A 15034-nucleotide genomic window follows, 5' to 3' on the forward strand; every position below is an offset into this window, starting at 1 on the left:
TTCCCATGTGAAAAACTTAAAGCCCTTCAGAACTGAAAAAGAGGTGTCTTGTATTCATTTAGTTTGGAGTACAAAATAGTATTCATATGATATTTTTTTTAAATATCTTTTAATGTATTCAATGAATGGAGCCTCATCAGAATGCTTAGACAAGAATTAAGGAGTTGCTTACAGATTTTCCCAGCAAGGATTAACATCTGACATAGTCGTGTCATTGCTTCAGCAACAATGGGATCCTTTATCTGCGCTTATGTATTATGTGCATTTTAGTTCTCCCTACAGACAGTGCTTTGTTTGTAAGGGCAGCCTAACTGGATCTGTGTGTATTAGCTTTACCGAAAAATGCAGATACCTGACAGGCGTAAAATGTAAAAAGTTAAGACAAGTGCATGATGAGAAGGTGCTGTATACATTGACAACTAATGCTGCCGTGGTTAACTTTAGTTCCATGAAAGCTAAATACTCATTGATGGGGTGTGGACTCCAAAGTTAGTTTACATTTTCATAAACAATTGAATTTTGTATGTAATTTGTAGTGACTATTAACTTCTGCAGTTTAAAGCCACTCAGACCTTTTGTTCTTCCGATATCTGGGATTGGTTTTCATTCATTAACCATGCCTTTTGAACACTCCAACCTCTTTATTCATCTGATGGATCATCAACATCCAGAATGTTAGAAATTCAGTGCATAACAATTGGCTTCTCTCCGGAATAGCTATTTTAGCAGTGCAAACAGAAGTTGAATGGCAGAACTGGGTCTTGCACTACTTCTGTCTGCATTTTGATTAGGCCAACAAGACCCGAGTTGTCTGTGTTATATATAGGCAGAGCTGAGGATGCAGGAGGGGTCAAAGAGTTTGAATGGTGCTCTGGGGGACTTGGGAGGGGTGGACTAGCATGCCTGATGCCTGCTGGAGAAACCTGGGATCTGTGGGAAGTTGGGATGAGAGAGACTGGCAGTGCTGGGAGCCATTGTTCTGGAAAATTCAGTCTGTATTGTGCCACGTGTGTATAGAGGGGTTGCTTGCAGGATTCCCAGTCAGGAGAATGCTTTGGTAACTGGGAGAGCGTGTGTCCCAGTGTGAGCACTTGTGAGAGTTCAGTAGTCATCTGTGCTCCTTGCTCCAGATCATCTGCTTCCAGCATCTGCTTCCCTCCCTGCTGTGAACTTTCCTGATATTCATCTTTCCTTGCTGATTGCTGCAGGACCAACTGAAGGATGCCATCACCCCCAAGTGTGCCCTTCTGTTACAAGGGTGTAGTTTTAAGAGCTTATCATCATTTCTAGCACTGTGGAAATAGTGTGTTCCTGTAAATCTGTTATCAGAAAGGATTCAGAATCGGCTTTGGAACATTTTGAATGTTACTTGCCCTGTGGGGAGTTTATTGCAAGGGGATTTTCCTTTTACATTCATAGCTTGTAGGTGCAGTGATCTGAGAGGTGACGAATTCAAAATAGTTTAGAGGTTCCAAGTAAATTATGGAGGTGCTTGCAGTTCTCATCTGTAAGCAGTTAATATAAAAAATACTTCTGGTATATACTAGCGCCCATGGGCACAGTGAACACTAGTGGCATGTCTGTCACGAAGGGCAGTGCAGAGACTTCTGAACCACGATCAAGCTTAGCAGGACGTGCCCAGTTGTGGTGCAGTGCTCTGTGAAGCAGATGCTTTCATGACCTGAGCTAGTAGCTGTGCTACCAGGGCGGTGTGACCGGGCTAAAAACCACTGCCCTTGGCTAGGTCCCCTTGCCCAGCTGCGCTTGTACTGGGCTGGTGGTAGATCAGATAAATCCCTTCCTTTGCTCAGTAATTCTGAAATCTCCATGCTTTCTATTATTTCTTGTTTGTTTTTTACCTGATTTTCATTTGCATCTATTGTTTCTTTTCCAAGCTGTCCTTACCAGCTTTTTTTCCACCTTCCAGGTAGAAGCAGATCTTTGACTCATAGAGCCTATTTTTTGCCCCATCTCCTTTTTTAAGCCTCTTCTTTTGTGGCTGAGTTCTTACCTGCTTCGGAGAGCTTCTGCCATTAATATGTACACACACGAGACGTTTGCATCTGGCTGGTCCTCTCTATACATGGTCCAACTGCTCTGGGGTCTCAGCAGACCTGTATCTTTGCTGGCCCCATGAGGCCAGAGGTTGGGGTCTTACAGGCTTATGGAGCACAGGCACACATAGTATTTCTCCTTGATTTTCCAGGCGGAGGAGGAGAAATTCTGAGCTGAGCTACACTAGATACTACTGTATCAGCTTGTTTGCAAGAATGGGAATAAGAAAGAGAATTCTTGCTCCCTACAGTCCAGTAGTTACTGTGGGTATCAAGCACAGTTTGATGAAGAATTAAGCACCAGGATACATTTTTCACAGAGACTTCTGTCACGTGGACAGCACCCAGCTTCCTCGATTGAAGTGCCAAAACTGAAACTAGAATGGCAGTGACAGAGAACAGCCCTTGGTGAAAGACTCATTTTAATAAAAAAAGCCCTTTAATGTCTCTTAACGATTTCTTTAAAATCATCCTTTCTACTAATTGATCTGTAACTTGGATTTTGTAAGTGCAGTTCCCAAAGGAAAGAAGACTCTGCAGGCAGGGTAATGGTGAGTGGTTTTGTATCTCCTCATTCTGCATCCTTTCGATAACTTTGAAACCAGTGGTTGTTATCAGTCAAACTTTATAGAGGAGCATGAGTCTCACAATGTTCCTAATTTTTTGAAAATTCAAGGTAACTGGGTAGAGAGCAGTACATCCCAATAAAGCTGGACTGTTGTTAGAACTCAACCCTTAACAAATTTTGCAGAATTTTCATCTTTCTGTCTGTCTCTCACATCCTGACACTGAAGATTTGGCCGTGTTAGCTCACATGTTTGCAGATTAGTACTACCTTCACCACGCATTTCAGCCCCATGGGAAGAGCTGGTGGTGTTACTCGAGGTATTTGTGGTTACCCTGTTAGCATCCCCAGCAGTGGGAGTGTGTAACTTTTTCATCAGAACACCAAACAGAATTCCCTTTCCTTCTTATCTACTGTCAGTTTGTGATTTGTGCATAAAAAATCTCTTGTTTTATTTCAGAAACGGAAAAGATCCCTGTAATGCGTGGACAGTGGTTTATTGATGGTACATGGCAACCTCTGGAAGAAGAAGAAAGTAACTTAATAGAACAGGAGCATCTCAACCGCTTTAAAGGCCAGCAGGTGCAAGAGAGCTTTGATATGAAAGTATCAAAACCTGTTGACGGGAAGGGCGGTAAGATTGTTTAGATCACTATTCTTACAGTATGTTTTCTGGACAGTTGGGGTCTGGTTTTCTTAAAAAATAATGTGATCTGTACTGGTTCTGCACCCTACATAGTGAGGAACATTGTTACAGGCATCAGTTTGCTCTCCTGTTTTTCAGCACATCTTGATGTTGCAGGATTTCCTGCTGCAGTGCATTTGATGAATACTGCAAAAATTATATTTGTGGATAAAGTCCTTGTTCCCATTTTGCTTCACGTTTCATATCTTTTAATTGTGTTTGCAATTGCACTTGCAAAACTGAAATCTCTTGGTGTGACAAGAAGAGTCAGTGCCCAAATGCAAACTGATTATTAGCTCTCTGGCCAGCGTTCCTAGTTCTGCCCTAAAGGGAGTACCAGTTTTACAGATCACATTTCTTCTTCCATTCTTGTTCAGTCTGTGAATTCATTGAAGTAGTTTTCAGCTATAGTAAATCTTGGGCATTCATTCTGTTATGGAAGTCCTTATATTTTAATGACCAGGCTGAGGACATTCGGTTAGTGTTCCTGGGAGTCTGTCACATGCACTTCACATTTTTAAGAACAGCCCTCTGAAGTTACTGATCTGTTATTTAATGTACACAGTTGAATTGGTTGCTCAGGGTAAGTATAGCACAGTGAAAGATCAGTATTCTTGGCTTTGGCACTTCACTTCTGTTTGTTGGTTGTCCCTTGGTGAATAATCTACAAAGCAAGAGCTGCAAGTACAGAGGCTTCACAATATATTTTATAGTAGGGTTTTGGCTGTGTTATTTTTCATAAAGCAACTTTATCTTAAACTAGTGTAGGAATGGTTGTGTTTTGGCCATGAGCATGGAGGAGTTCTTTTGTGTGAACTGCCTGAACACGCAACTAAAAGCTTGTTAATAAATTGGAAGCAAGGCAGTATTCAGGGTACTTCTATAATTACTGTAAGGAAAACCAGAATATCATTTCTTGACTTAAGGAGCTTTTTCAACAGTACAGAGAGTAGTGAAGTTTCTAATTCCCCTCAAAGCTAGTGAGGATTCTGTGAATATTTTTTTTTTTTGCTATTTAAAAAAGACCTTTTCCTCTGGCCCAGTCTGCAGTACTTCTACAGTCTTCTGCTTTAACAGCTTTGTCAAGTAGGTGCATAAAATGGTGTGACCTCTTGAGCCACAGCACTGTGCCAGCACAACTGCCCTTTTGAAAGGCACTTATACCTGTATTTCCGTGTGTTTGTAGTTATTTATTGTTCCAGTGTACTGGTACAAAGCTCAGCTTTGTTACTACAGCTGCAGCTCTGCTGTGAGTGCAGTGCTGTTTGTGGTAGGCTCGTATGCTTTTATAGGAAAAGCACATCTTTATGACTGCTGGGTGCTTCCAGCCTTTGGTAGCTTAACTTCTGATGGAAGGAAAGATGGCTTCATTTATACTTGGGTTCTCCTTAGCGAGTAAGGAAGAGAGGTCAGGGATTTTTAGAAATAGTCTGGTCTGTGGAGCAAAACTTTTCAGATTTGAGGTTAGTGAGATTGGGGAGAGTGCTGAGAAGGATATAATCCCTGATACTTACGAAAACATAAAAGATCAGAAAAAGGAATTCCAAATTCAGGCACCAGTGCCTTTTCTAAAACTGAAGTTAAAAAAAAAAAAAGGCAAAGCAAAAAAACCAAACCACAAAACAACCAAAACCCCAAGCTATGTATGGAGTCACTTCAAAATGGACTATGTGTCAAGACACCAGTAACTTTCAGTAGGGGTTGGTTTGGGGTTTTTTTTGTGTAGTAATAGAGTTGCAGGAAAATTATGGCTAACAGTAAGTGTGAAAAGTGGTTTTCTCATTATAATATGCCTCTCAATACATCCCTGATCAGCTGGCATCCATGATTGCCATCTGCACATGGCACTGGGAGTTGCTTTACAATTTGCATTATTGCTGATGAAGTAAACACAATTAGTTGGGGAAGTGCTGAATTCAGTTTATAGATGTCTTAAATGCTACAAATTGTTGAAATCGTATCCTGTATGAAACATGTTTTGGTCCCATTGACGTTTACAGGTAGCTGTTAAGACTAGCGAAAGTGAATAGATCTGTAAATATCATTGGGAAGCTAAGTGACTCTTCACGATGCTATGATAAAGCACCGTAAATGAACAAAAAATAGCCATCTCCTCTAATTCCTCAGCAAAATTAATACAATCTGCTGTCATAGTCTCTTTCCTATTTTTTTATACTTTAATAATTACTTTCTTACATGAATGTGCCAGTTGCCATCATGAATAGCAAAAAACCAGCTTGTCAACAAGCATCTTGTTGATACGCAGTAGACAAACCTGTCAGCTCTTGATGTGACCACAGCCATGCTCTAAATGGTGGCAGGAGGCTGAGAAGTTAGGAGCAGCTTCCACTTTGCTCGTGTTCTGGATAATTTTCTTTTATGGACTGCTATCTCGGGGTAACGTATGATATGCTGGAACTTAGTATCCAAGACTCAGTTGACAATATACATGCAGTTTAATCATACTTCTTTCTTTATTGTCCTCTGAAATCTTTTTGTGAAGGAAATGGAATTGCTAGCGAGTTTTCCAGGTGTTCAGCCCCTTCAGCTTTTGAGCAGCCTGCCCAGTGCATTGCTGGCGATGGAATCACCCTCTTCAACCACAGGGCAGGTGATGCTGCTTCCCGTCTGTGTGTGGAGTCATCTGTACAGATGAGTCCGTCTTTGCAAAAACCGATAGTGAGCACTGTGTGCATTACCTGTGAAGGGTAACTGCTCAGCAAGCAGTGCCTGTATTCTTTCCTCATGTTTCTAGTTTTGAGGTCCACGTTAGGAGAGTACACTTGCATCTAGAAAAAGGATTTCCCACTCCAGCGATTTGATTTATTAATTCTGCTTTTGGGTTGCAGCATGTTAACAGGGAAATAACTAAGCTTCATCCAGAGCTTTTGTTGATGATAAGACGTCTGTGAATAAATGCCCCATTATTAAACTCTTAATCCAAGCAAACCTGCCTCTGAAAGCGCAAAATATTTCAGAATAGGGGTCTCCAACCTGTGGCCTGTAAGTAATACAATGCCCACGCTACTTCCAGTGTCATTTGGGAGCATGTGAAGCTGTAGATGCTGACGATAACAGAAAGCACATGACAGTCTTTAGGTGAATGATGTTCTCAAGTCCTGTTTTCCATGGGGCAGCCTGGACACCACTGCTTCAGCAGGAGATCCCTCTGCTCATTTTAGAGCAGAGGGATGGTATTTTAGTTTTCATCCTTAAAAAGTATTTAATTTCATGCCTTGCAAAATGGGCTGCATTTATGGTTCCTGATCATTTTCAGTGGTCTGCTGAGCTGTTGGTCTCAGCAGTGGCATGACTTTCTCAGGGATATTATTTGTTACGGCACAACACAGGGATGGGGCGCTTTATTTCTTAGGGCTGTCCAAGCAGGTTAATGCAACCTTTAGATTTTCCATATCTAGTTGACCTGGATTTGTCTCCAAGAAGGTTATGTCCCATAGGAATTCAGAGACATGGTTCCCAGGTACCATAGCTCTATCTGCTGCTTACAGAAAGTCAAAATTTCTGAGATTTCTGGAGAGATACTTTGTTCTGAATGTGTTGGCATCTCTGAACACCTCCATCTACACTGACCAGTGAACTCTGAAGTGCGGCATGGACAGGAGGTGTTGGCATGTGACAGCTGACACCCCAGACCACCATGGACCAGGATGTGTCAGGAAGGGATGCTGTGGGCATGAGCCTCTCCCTTCACTGACTCTGCCTGAAGGTCTGCCTCCCAAGGTGCCCAAAACCAGGCCAGAGGAATGCTGCTGAAGTCCTGGTGCAAACAAATATTGCAAGGGCATCACCCATCTCCTCCATAGCTTGACCAGGCTCTATTTCACACCTCATCACACCAGAGTCTACTTTGATCCTGGCGAAATTCCATGTATGTTTTTTTCAGTTTAAATAGTTCACTTTATTGTTGATAAATACAGGAAAGGGCGTTACTATTCTGTCTTCTAAGTCAGAGTAACTGATACAGCTACAGGAGGAAACCACGCTTAGGGTGAGGAATTATTGGTTTGGCTGCGTTTGGACTGCACTGTTGTGAAACTGAATGTCAGCAGCCTGCGTTCGAATTAATGCAAATCACAAATTTTCACAAATGCAAATCTGCATATGGGCAGATTTCAGGAAGGCATCTTCTGGCTTGTCATTACATGAAGTAATTTTATTAATTTTTCTGAGCAGTTAGAGTCAGCACATTGTCATTTTATAGGTGTATTGAGGAGTAGAGCTTGGCGTCTGCTGCTCGAGTCTACGCTAAAAACAGTTGACTGACGATACCTTAAAACCCCTAAATGAGATGCTGCACTGCTGTAACAGTATATTTGGGCTTCCAGGTCTGATTTGTTGTTCTGCCGCGGTGTTGGTAGTTAGAGGGTTTGAGGCCCTCAAATTAATTTTTCTGGTACTTGGTTTTTTTCATCCAGCTAACACTAGGCTTTTTAATATATTGGCTTTGCTTGTCCTTCGTAAGAACAATTTGTTCTTCAAACTTATCATACATAAATTAGTATCAACACAAGATGCCAGGTGACATTTTCATGTAAATTCCTAAGTTCAAAATTTTGAATACTTGAATCAAACTTCAGCCCTTTAAATGTGGAAATATCAGGGGTGTTTATTTGATCACACTGCGAATGGGTTATACCCTTTTGCCTTTGGCAGAAATACTGGCCTTTCTTATATTGTATTCACCCAGTGATTACACTCTACCATTTTACTACTGTAAAATAATTCTATAAATATTTCTGAGAAGAACCTAGGTTATAGCATGTGTTCTGTAAAACAGTATTTCAGCTGAAACCAATTTGAAGGGAATACCGTAATACCTTTTTAGCAGTTGATAAGCTTAAAACTTACAGAATAACGTAAGATTTAGAAACTGCTTTTTATGTGCACTGAGGCAGACAGTGAGTTCAGGATCTACCAAAAGTAGTCCGTTAAAGGAGCAGCATTCTCAAGAGATTTCATTAATACCAAGTGCCATTGTAAAATAAAACAAGACTGTGAACTCAGATCACAGAAGATGCTTAAGGGTTCTCAGTCTAGATATTCTGCTAACAGTATTTAACCATAATAACGGCAGTGATGTTCTGACCAAGAGTTTCTTGATGGAGGGTCAAAGTCTCTGCTTCAGTGTTGACTTTTCTCTCTTGCTTTGTGGCCAGAGCCCTTATATGCCTTGCAGTGAGTTCCTCAAGCACAGAAGAGCTGTTAGTGGGCAGGTGCCCACCGCTTCAAGTGCAGGGAGACGGTCAAGGATGGAGGAGCAGCTTTTGTCACAGTCCAGCTTTCAGCTAGAGGTTTAATTTGTGAGACCCACAGCTGCCTGGGACATGGTAAAATTGCCTTCTGTCTAGTGGTGATGGTACCAAACAGCAGAGCAGGAACAGCAAGTGCTGGGCATGCTCCTGGGAGGTAGCAGGAGGTGATACTTCCCACTGATCTAGGCTAGCCTGAGGGCTAGTTCCAATTCTTCCATTCAAGACCACTGAGCAGTGGTTCAAAGGGTACATCATTAAGTGGTCCCTGGTATAAATAATATCCTCTAACAGCTTTAATGTTTGCTATCTCTACCTTAAGAACACTTAGTTAGCTGTTGCTATCATAAATACAGTTGAGTACCTATCATCTGTTGCTCCATCATCTTTTTCAGGTATATTCATTTAACTGGGGTGAAGTGAAGCTGAAAGCTCAGTGTATGTGATAGTAAGATAGGAAGAGACATAGTTCATTGTATTTGCACAGAGAGATAGATGCTCAAAATTCAGCTGGAAATTGCCTGAGCAACCTGATTCAAACTTGAAATTGGATCCAACTTAAAAGTTGACCCTGCCCAGTGTAGAGAGTTGGAGCAGATGAATCCCAGCAGTCCCTTTGACACAAATTACTCTGTGATTGTTGCAGCACAAACAAGCTAGTAGGCTGCAACAAGGCTTTACCGTTGGTCAGATTCTACCAACGTGCTGTATCTCCTTCCTCCAGAGGTCAGAGCACACTACTCCTCCTCCATCCAGTCCCCTCTCCCACACTCCTCAGGGCTATTTAACCACTTAGCAGGAACGAGCTACAGCTGCACATCATCCATGTCAATCAGCCCACTGCCGCTGAGGCACGGCCACAGCTGCATATCATCACTGCAAATCAACCCACTGCCTTCGTTCCTCTACAAGTGATCAAGTCTATGATTCTGTGATAGATGATAGGAAATGTAGAAAAAATCTTGTGAGTCAGAATTATTTTTTTTTAATGCATTGATTTTGAAATGGCAGAAGTTTATTAGTTTTTCTTTTCAGAATTTCAGCATGGTCGTCTTAGATGCCAGAGAAACTAGAAAAGTTGCATTATGTTGTTTTGGTTTAGATTTCGCATAATGTTTTCTCTCTTCATAAAAAGTTTATATAGATTTTTGTCCCAGCTGGCTGAATTAACCTGTGGATGGGAGAGTCATAGTCATAGCATCAGAGAGTCATGCAGATCAGGAGGGATCTCTGGAGACGGTCTGGTCCAGTCTCCCCGCTCAAAGCTGCGGTGTGGGTGAGAGTGGGTTGCTCAGGGTATTTCCAGTGGGATTTTGAATATTTCCTACAGTGGAGACTCCACAACCTCTCCGGGCAGTCTGTTCCAGTGTTTTACCATCCTCACAGTGGAAAACATTTTTTCTTATACTTCTCTTGAATTTCCTGTGTATATTCTTCCTGAGTGTTGTATTGCCACAGCTAGTAAGATACTTTACAGACTAAATTATTCCATCAAGTCCCAAGTACAGTAGCTACGAGCCTAAATTTCCTCTCTCTTAGAAAACTCATGCAATAGTAATATACCTCACTTGCATCTGTATTAAGGCACCTGCTGACAGAGCTGTTAGCTGAGGGTGTGAAGTGGCATGATCCTGGACCAGTGTTACTGGGCAGTCAAAGCCGTTGACACAAGCATGGAGTGGATCATGGAGTATTAACTACTCCTGGTGTTTGTAAGGGAAGATGTCATTCAGTTGCATTTCTCCCCACTCTCCAGCAAGCTAAATGATTTCAGGTAATTTCAGCTAAATTATTTTGTGGATTTAGAAGCCAGGCTGGAGCCTCTTGATTTCCCACTGGATTTAAACACGCTCTCTTGGCTCTATCAGGTTTTTGAGGCTACAACGTTTTGAAATTAAAAGACTATTTGTATGAGTGAGGGCCCACAGAGCAGTAACACAGAAGATGTAGATTTGTAGGACCTCACTTTCAGTGTTGCTCAGGAACCCCCAAAGAAGCATAAAAGGTGTTCATCATCGTCATCAAGAGTCAGTACAGGTCCCCACTTACATATAAGTGGCAAAAGCAGCTTCTTCCTGCTCACGTAACTTTACCTGCTACTTAGCAGCAGCTTTCACTTACCTTAAAGTATTTCTTCTGTAATCACACAGCGCCAGTATTTAAAACCCTGAAAAATAATCTTTTGGATTGCTGTGCAATATTTCAGTATTCTCACGAGGAGTGAAATAAGACAATTGAAAGTCTAATGGAAGTTACAGGCTTGCCTTACCATCAAGGGGAAGCTCAGCAGCAAAGTGTGTGTGCTGTTGCATCGCTGTGAAGGCAGCTTCTTGAGGACTTAACAGGGTAACAGTAGGACATTTTGTCTAGTCTAACATAATAATGTTCTTAGACTCTTTGGGGAAAATAATGGAGCTGTGCTTAAAATTGAGTTGTTTTTTCAAATGTTTATTATATATGTAAGAAGGGTTACTGTGTTCTACACGATACCAAGTAGAGTGATTGTGCTTTTGTACACGTAAATGCAAAGGCACTCGGTGAATCTGATGACGCTGTGCCCCAGCTGTCTTTTACTAACACCTATAGCTGTGTTGTGGTGTCATAACTGTGTATGAAGAGTAAAGAAACTGAATTTGGCTAATGTGATCTAACACTTTGGCTACAAAGCCAGGTTTTTAAGTGTACATAGATACAGAGATATATACTTTTTCAGGAAATGTGACAACTTTTTTTCTAAAAATGGTAATACTAATTTAAAAATTACATCCCTTTTAAAAATTTTACTTTGAAGCTCAGTGTTTTTACTTTTAGTTCTCCAGTACCTCCTTCCCTTCTCCCTCCCTTCTTTGTTCAAGTGGAGAGGACATAAGGAGAATTCAGATGCTGCATGTCTTAAGCGAAAGCATTCCCAAGGTACAGTAATTGTAGATTTCTTTTTTGTAGTACTCCTGACTTAGGAAACTTTAGATTCTAGTTTGCTTATATCAGTTAAATGTGTTAGATTTACATGCTTCAAATTCTTGAGCTGTATTCATGCCATTTCCTTCAAAAGGGAAGGAAAAAGCATCGTAATCTTAGAAGAAAAGTAGAAGTGTTGCGAATCTTAGAGAAAAGTAGATGCTAACAGTATCATGCAGTAATCCTTATTATAATTATTTGTGACTGTGATGAAAACAGTACACATTTGTTTCTTACACTCTTTATATGTAGTTTGGCTTTTTTGATAAACTAAAAACTACTTTTTTAGTATCACAGCAGACCTAGTACAAGATAAATTATGTCAGAGAAGGAGTGGAGGGTTTATACTAGATAATATTTTGCTTGTCACTTTTTTTGGTTAACACATGCATTGTTAATTTTATGTTATAAATTATTTTTACTGCAATTTTTGTATGAGTACTGGAATGAAATGAGCTTTGGACATACGATGTAGAAAAGGGGAAGCTCTATAGAGCACATGATGAAGGCTGCTGTGTTGCAAGAAACAACTTTGAACTTTGCAGCAGCTGATGTGCACTTTTGTTTCAGAAAGTGGAAGTAGATCTTCCAGGAGCCATGAATGATTGCAGAAGGCTCAAAAGTATTTGTCACTGATCTTTCTCTGCCAATGCTAAAGCCAGTAGTGATTAAACTTTTACTGACTTCAGTGACTGGGGAACCAGACTTCTGAAAACTGCACCCTCAATTTAAAATTTAAATGCACATAGTAGTTTTAGAGTTATTCTTGCCATACCGTACATTCTTGTAGCTCCTGGGAATATTATAAATGTTTGCCTTTTGACTTCCTTTAATTGTATTTTTCTATAATGATGTCCAAACAAAAATGCCTGAAATCAAAATGTTTAATAGTAAACCTTTTTCTGCCTCTTCTTGCACATGGAACTGAATTCTGTTAAAGGTAAATAAGTGCAACTACTGCCTTGAGCAGTAAGAAAGGACTTCTGCATTCTATTTTGTGGTTGCAACTTTGAAATTATTTTGGTTTTTTCTCTTTTTCTCCAAATCATGTTCAGTTGTGGTGATGAATGTGCTTGCATTAAAAAATTAAAAAGAGATGCTTATGTAACAAAATAGTGACATCAATGAATTAAGAGGTGGTGAAGTGCAATATAAAAATGACAGCAATGTGAAACAGCTCTTTTTAGTTAAGAGCAATAGCCTTTTTAATGGTTTTGCATTTGTCTTTTAAGTAAATAAGAAAGGTTTTAAAATCCACAGCTGTACATCCGGTTTATATAGCATAACTTCGGAGTTGTTCAAGAAAGGACAACAGCAGCCAAATTATGTTCTCAGCTACCTGTATGATGTAGCAGGCTTTTGTGCAGAAACTACTGCTTAATGATTGCAGGAGAGACTAATTTTAAAATCCTTGAAAGAAAAGAGGGCAGAAAAGGTTTTTGGACAGTATGTATCCTTTCTCTGGTCTTTAGCCTGACTGGAATGACAGTGCCTTTGTGGCAGAGATGGAGGCAATATCAGCCCGTAGCACTTGAGAGACGCTTTCCTCTAGACTGATTTTGACTTGAGCATCGTCAGACTCTGGTAGAAGAGAGTCACCCTATGCTTTGGTTTGGGCAGGTGGATGAAAGTATCAAGTGAAAAACCACCAGTGCTTACCTTAAAAGGTATTTAATTTTAAACTGTTGGCCCTGTGAAATGCCATGTTCAAGTGCCTGTCTGTCTGCACTTGATGCTGCAGGTTGGTGTTCAGCTCCTCAAGCACTTGAGCTGGGAGGATGTGTGCACTGGCAGTGCATGTGCAGTCTGCACATCCCCAGCTTCTCCATGCATTTTGTGCTACGAGCATAAAAAGTAGTGCAGACTTTCTGCTCCTCAGTTACTCTCCAGTTATTTTGACTCAAGGTGAGTTTCTGCAGTCTAATTGAGACCAGGTTCTTCAAGGTTTTGGGAGTATGTATTCTGTATTTTTGTTTACTTCTTCATTTTTCATATTTAAGCTTTTTAGAGGGAATTTTCCCTCTGTGTTCCTCTATCTCAGTGAAACTGGAGGATAGTAACCATTGCTTTCTTCAGGTGAAAGAACACCTTTCTTGATCCCTCTCGCTTCCCCTATGCTTCTCTCCTTGTTCTTGCATGGCTTGCTCACTGCTGTCTAGCATCAGGCTGTCTTCCATCTTCAGTGGGGTTGTGCCTTCCACATACTTGTACTCTGGGTGTCTGTCTTGGTTGGTATTCCTGAAAAATGTTGTATTTCTAGTTCCCAGCTGCAAAGGAAACCAAAATTGGTCTCATTTTCATGGGCTTGGCCTTCAGTCCCAAACTAGAAAGCTAAGCAGTGTGCAGAACACCTAGGGTTTTCTGCAACTGGGGAAGATGCACCTATGGAGACACCTGCTAAGAAAGCTGGGCGTGTTACCAGTGTCAGAGAAGTAGTTCATGTGAAAACAAAGCTGCAAGAAGTCTAGTCCAGAGGGAGATGCCTGTCCTGTGGTTTTACAGGAGACCTTTCATCATCTGTGCCTGATGTTCAGTGATGCCATAGGCACGGTTATCTTGGTGAAGCTCAGCAACATTCTAGCCTGGTGCCCTGGAAAGAATCTGCAAACGTAGAAAGTGTGCTTCTGAAGGACCCAGAAGGCAGAGGAATGAACACGAAGAGCAATCCCCTGTGCCATACTCACTGCCTAATCTGAATTCTGCAACTTGGCTTCCTCAGTCACGCTACGACATGCCTTGGTGACTTCCTGACACACTGTGACATCGCTTGGTATGCAGAGCTCCTGAGTTGTCAGTTTGACCACCTCTACAGCATGCAAGAGTATATGGACAGTTACTATTTGTTCTGCAGAGAAAATGTAAATCGTGTTATCATCTCATCATCTTCAGGAAAACATAACTTTCTCTTCCTCATGCTCAGTTTCAAAACAGCAGTGGCAGCCCTTGTTATCCCATACCTGGAAAGCACAGTTTGCATATTTTGATTATTATTTTTTTTTTGGATGCTAATTTTCAGACTGCTGTCAAATCCTCTCCAAAGACACTTTTTTGTTCCCTGCCTCACTATTAACACACCCTGGGACTGTGAACCACAGCAGCTCCTTTTGGTTGGGCTCTTGAGAGCCAAGAATCTCTTCACAGTCATCGGCACAGTGTTGACCCTCATTAAGATGTACCTTATTGCAGGGCAGGTTTTTTTACCTAAAGAGTATCTCCTGTGCATAATGACAGAGAAGCACTGTCTGTCTGTGCCTAGCTATGCGTGCAGACATGGCTTGTGGATCATTTAGCCCTGTGACTGATCTCAGCTAGGCAGCTCTTCTCTCAGCTGGGTTTCTGCTGTGCAAATCTGCAAGGGTGTGCCATTTTTCTCTCCTCAGACACTGTCGTCACTGGGACAGATCCTTATGTAAGGATAGAGGAAGCACAACAGTAGCCACAAGCTGGGGTGTCACTCCTGTTTTTGAAGGGATATTCTTGCACGCCTGGAGCTCAGGGTAGT

The 15034-nt window shown here is 41.2% G+C and overlaps 1 protein-coding gene across 2 annotated transcripts in view; it reads left to right on the forward strand.

Moving 5' to 3' along the window:
- Positions 1-15034, forward strand: part of DDHD1 (DDHD domain containing 1) — a 68051-nt gene that overhangs the window by 12619 nt on the left and 40398 nt on the right. The window contains exons 2-3 of one of the 2 annotated variants that reach the window (XM_040601823.1): positions 3080-3253; positions 11386-11487. In XM_040601823.1, coding sequence (XP_040457757.1) covers positions 3080-3253; positions 11386-11487 — 276 coding nt within the window. The remainder of the gene's footprint in view (positions 1-3079; positions 3254-11385; positions 11488-15034) is intronic. The other variant, XM_040601824.1, reaches the window with a different exon arrangement.

This window comes from Falco naumanni, chromosome 7, assembly GCF_017639655.2.
Source record: "Falco naumanni isolate bFalNau1 chromosome 7, bFalNau1.pat, whole genome shotgun sequence".
Classification (NCBI taxonomy): Eukaryota; Metazoa; Chordata; class Aves; order Falconiformes; family Falconidae; genus Falco; species Falco naumanni.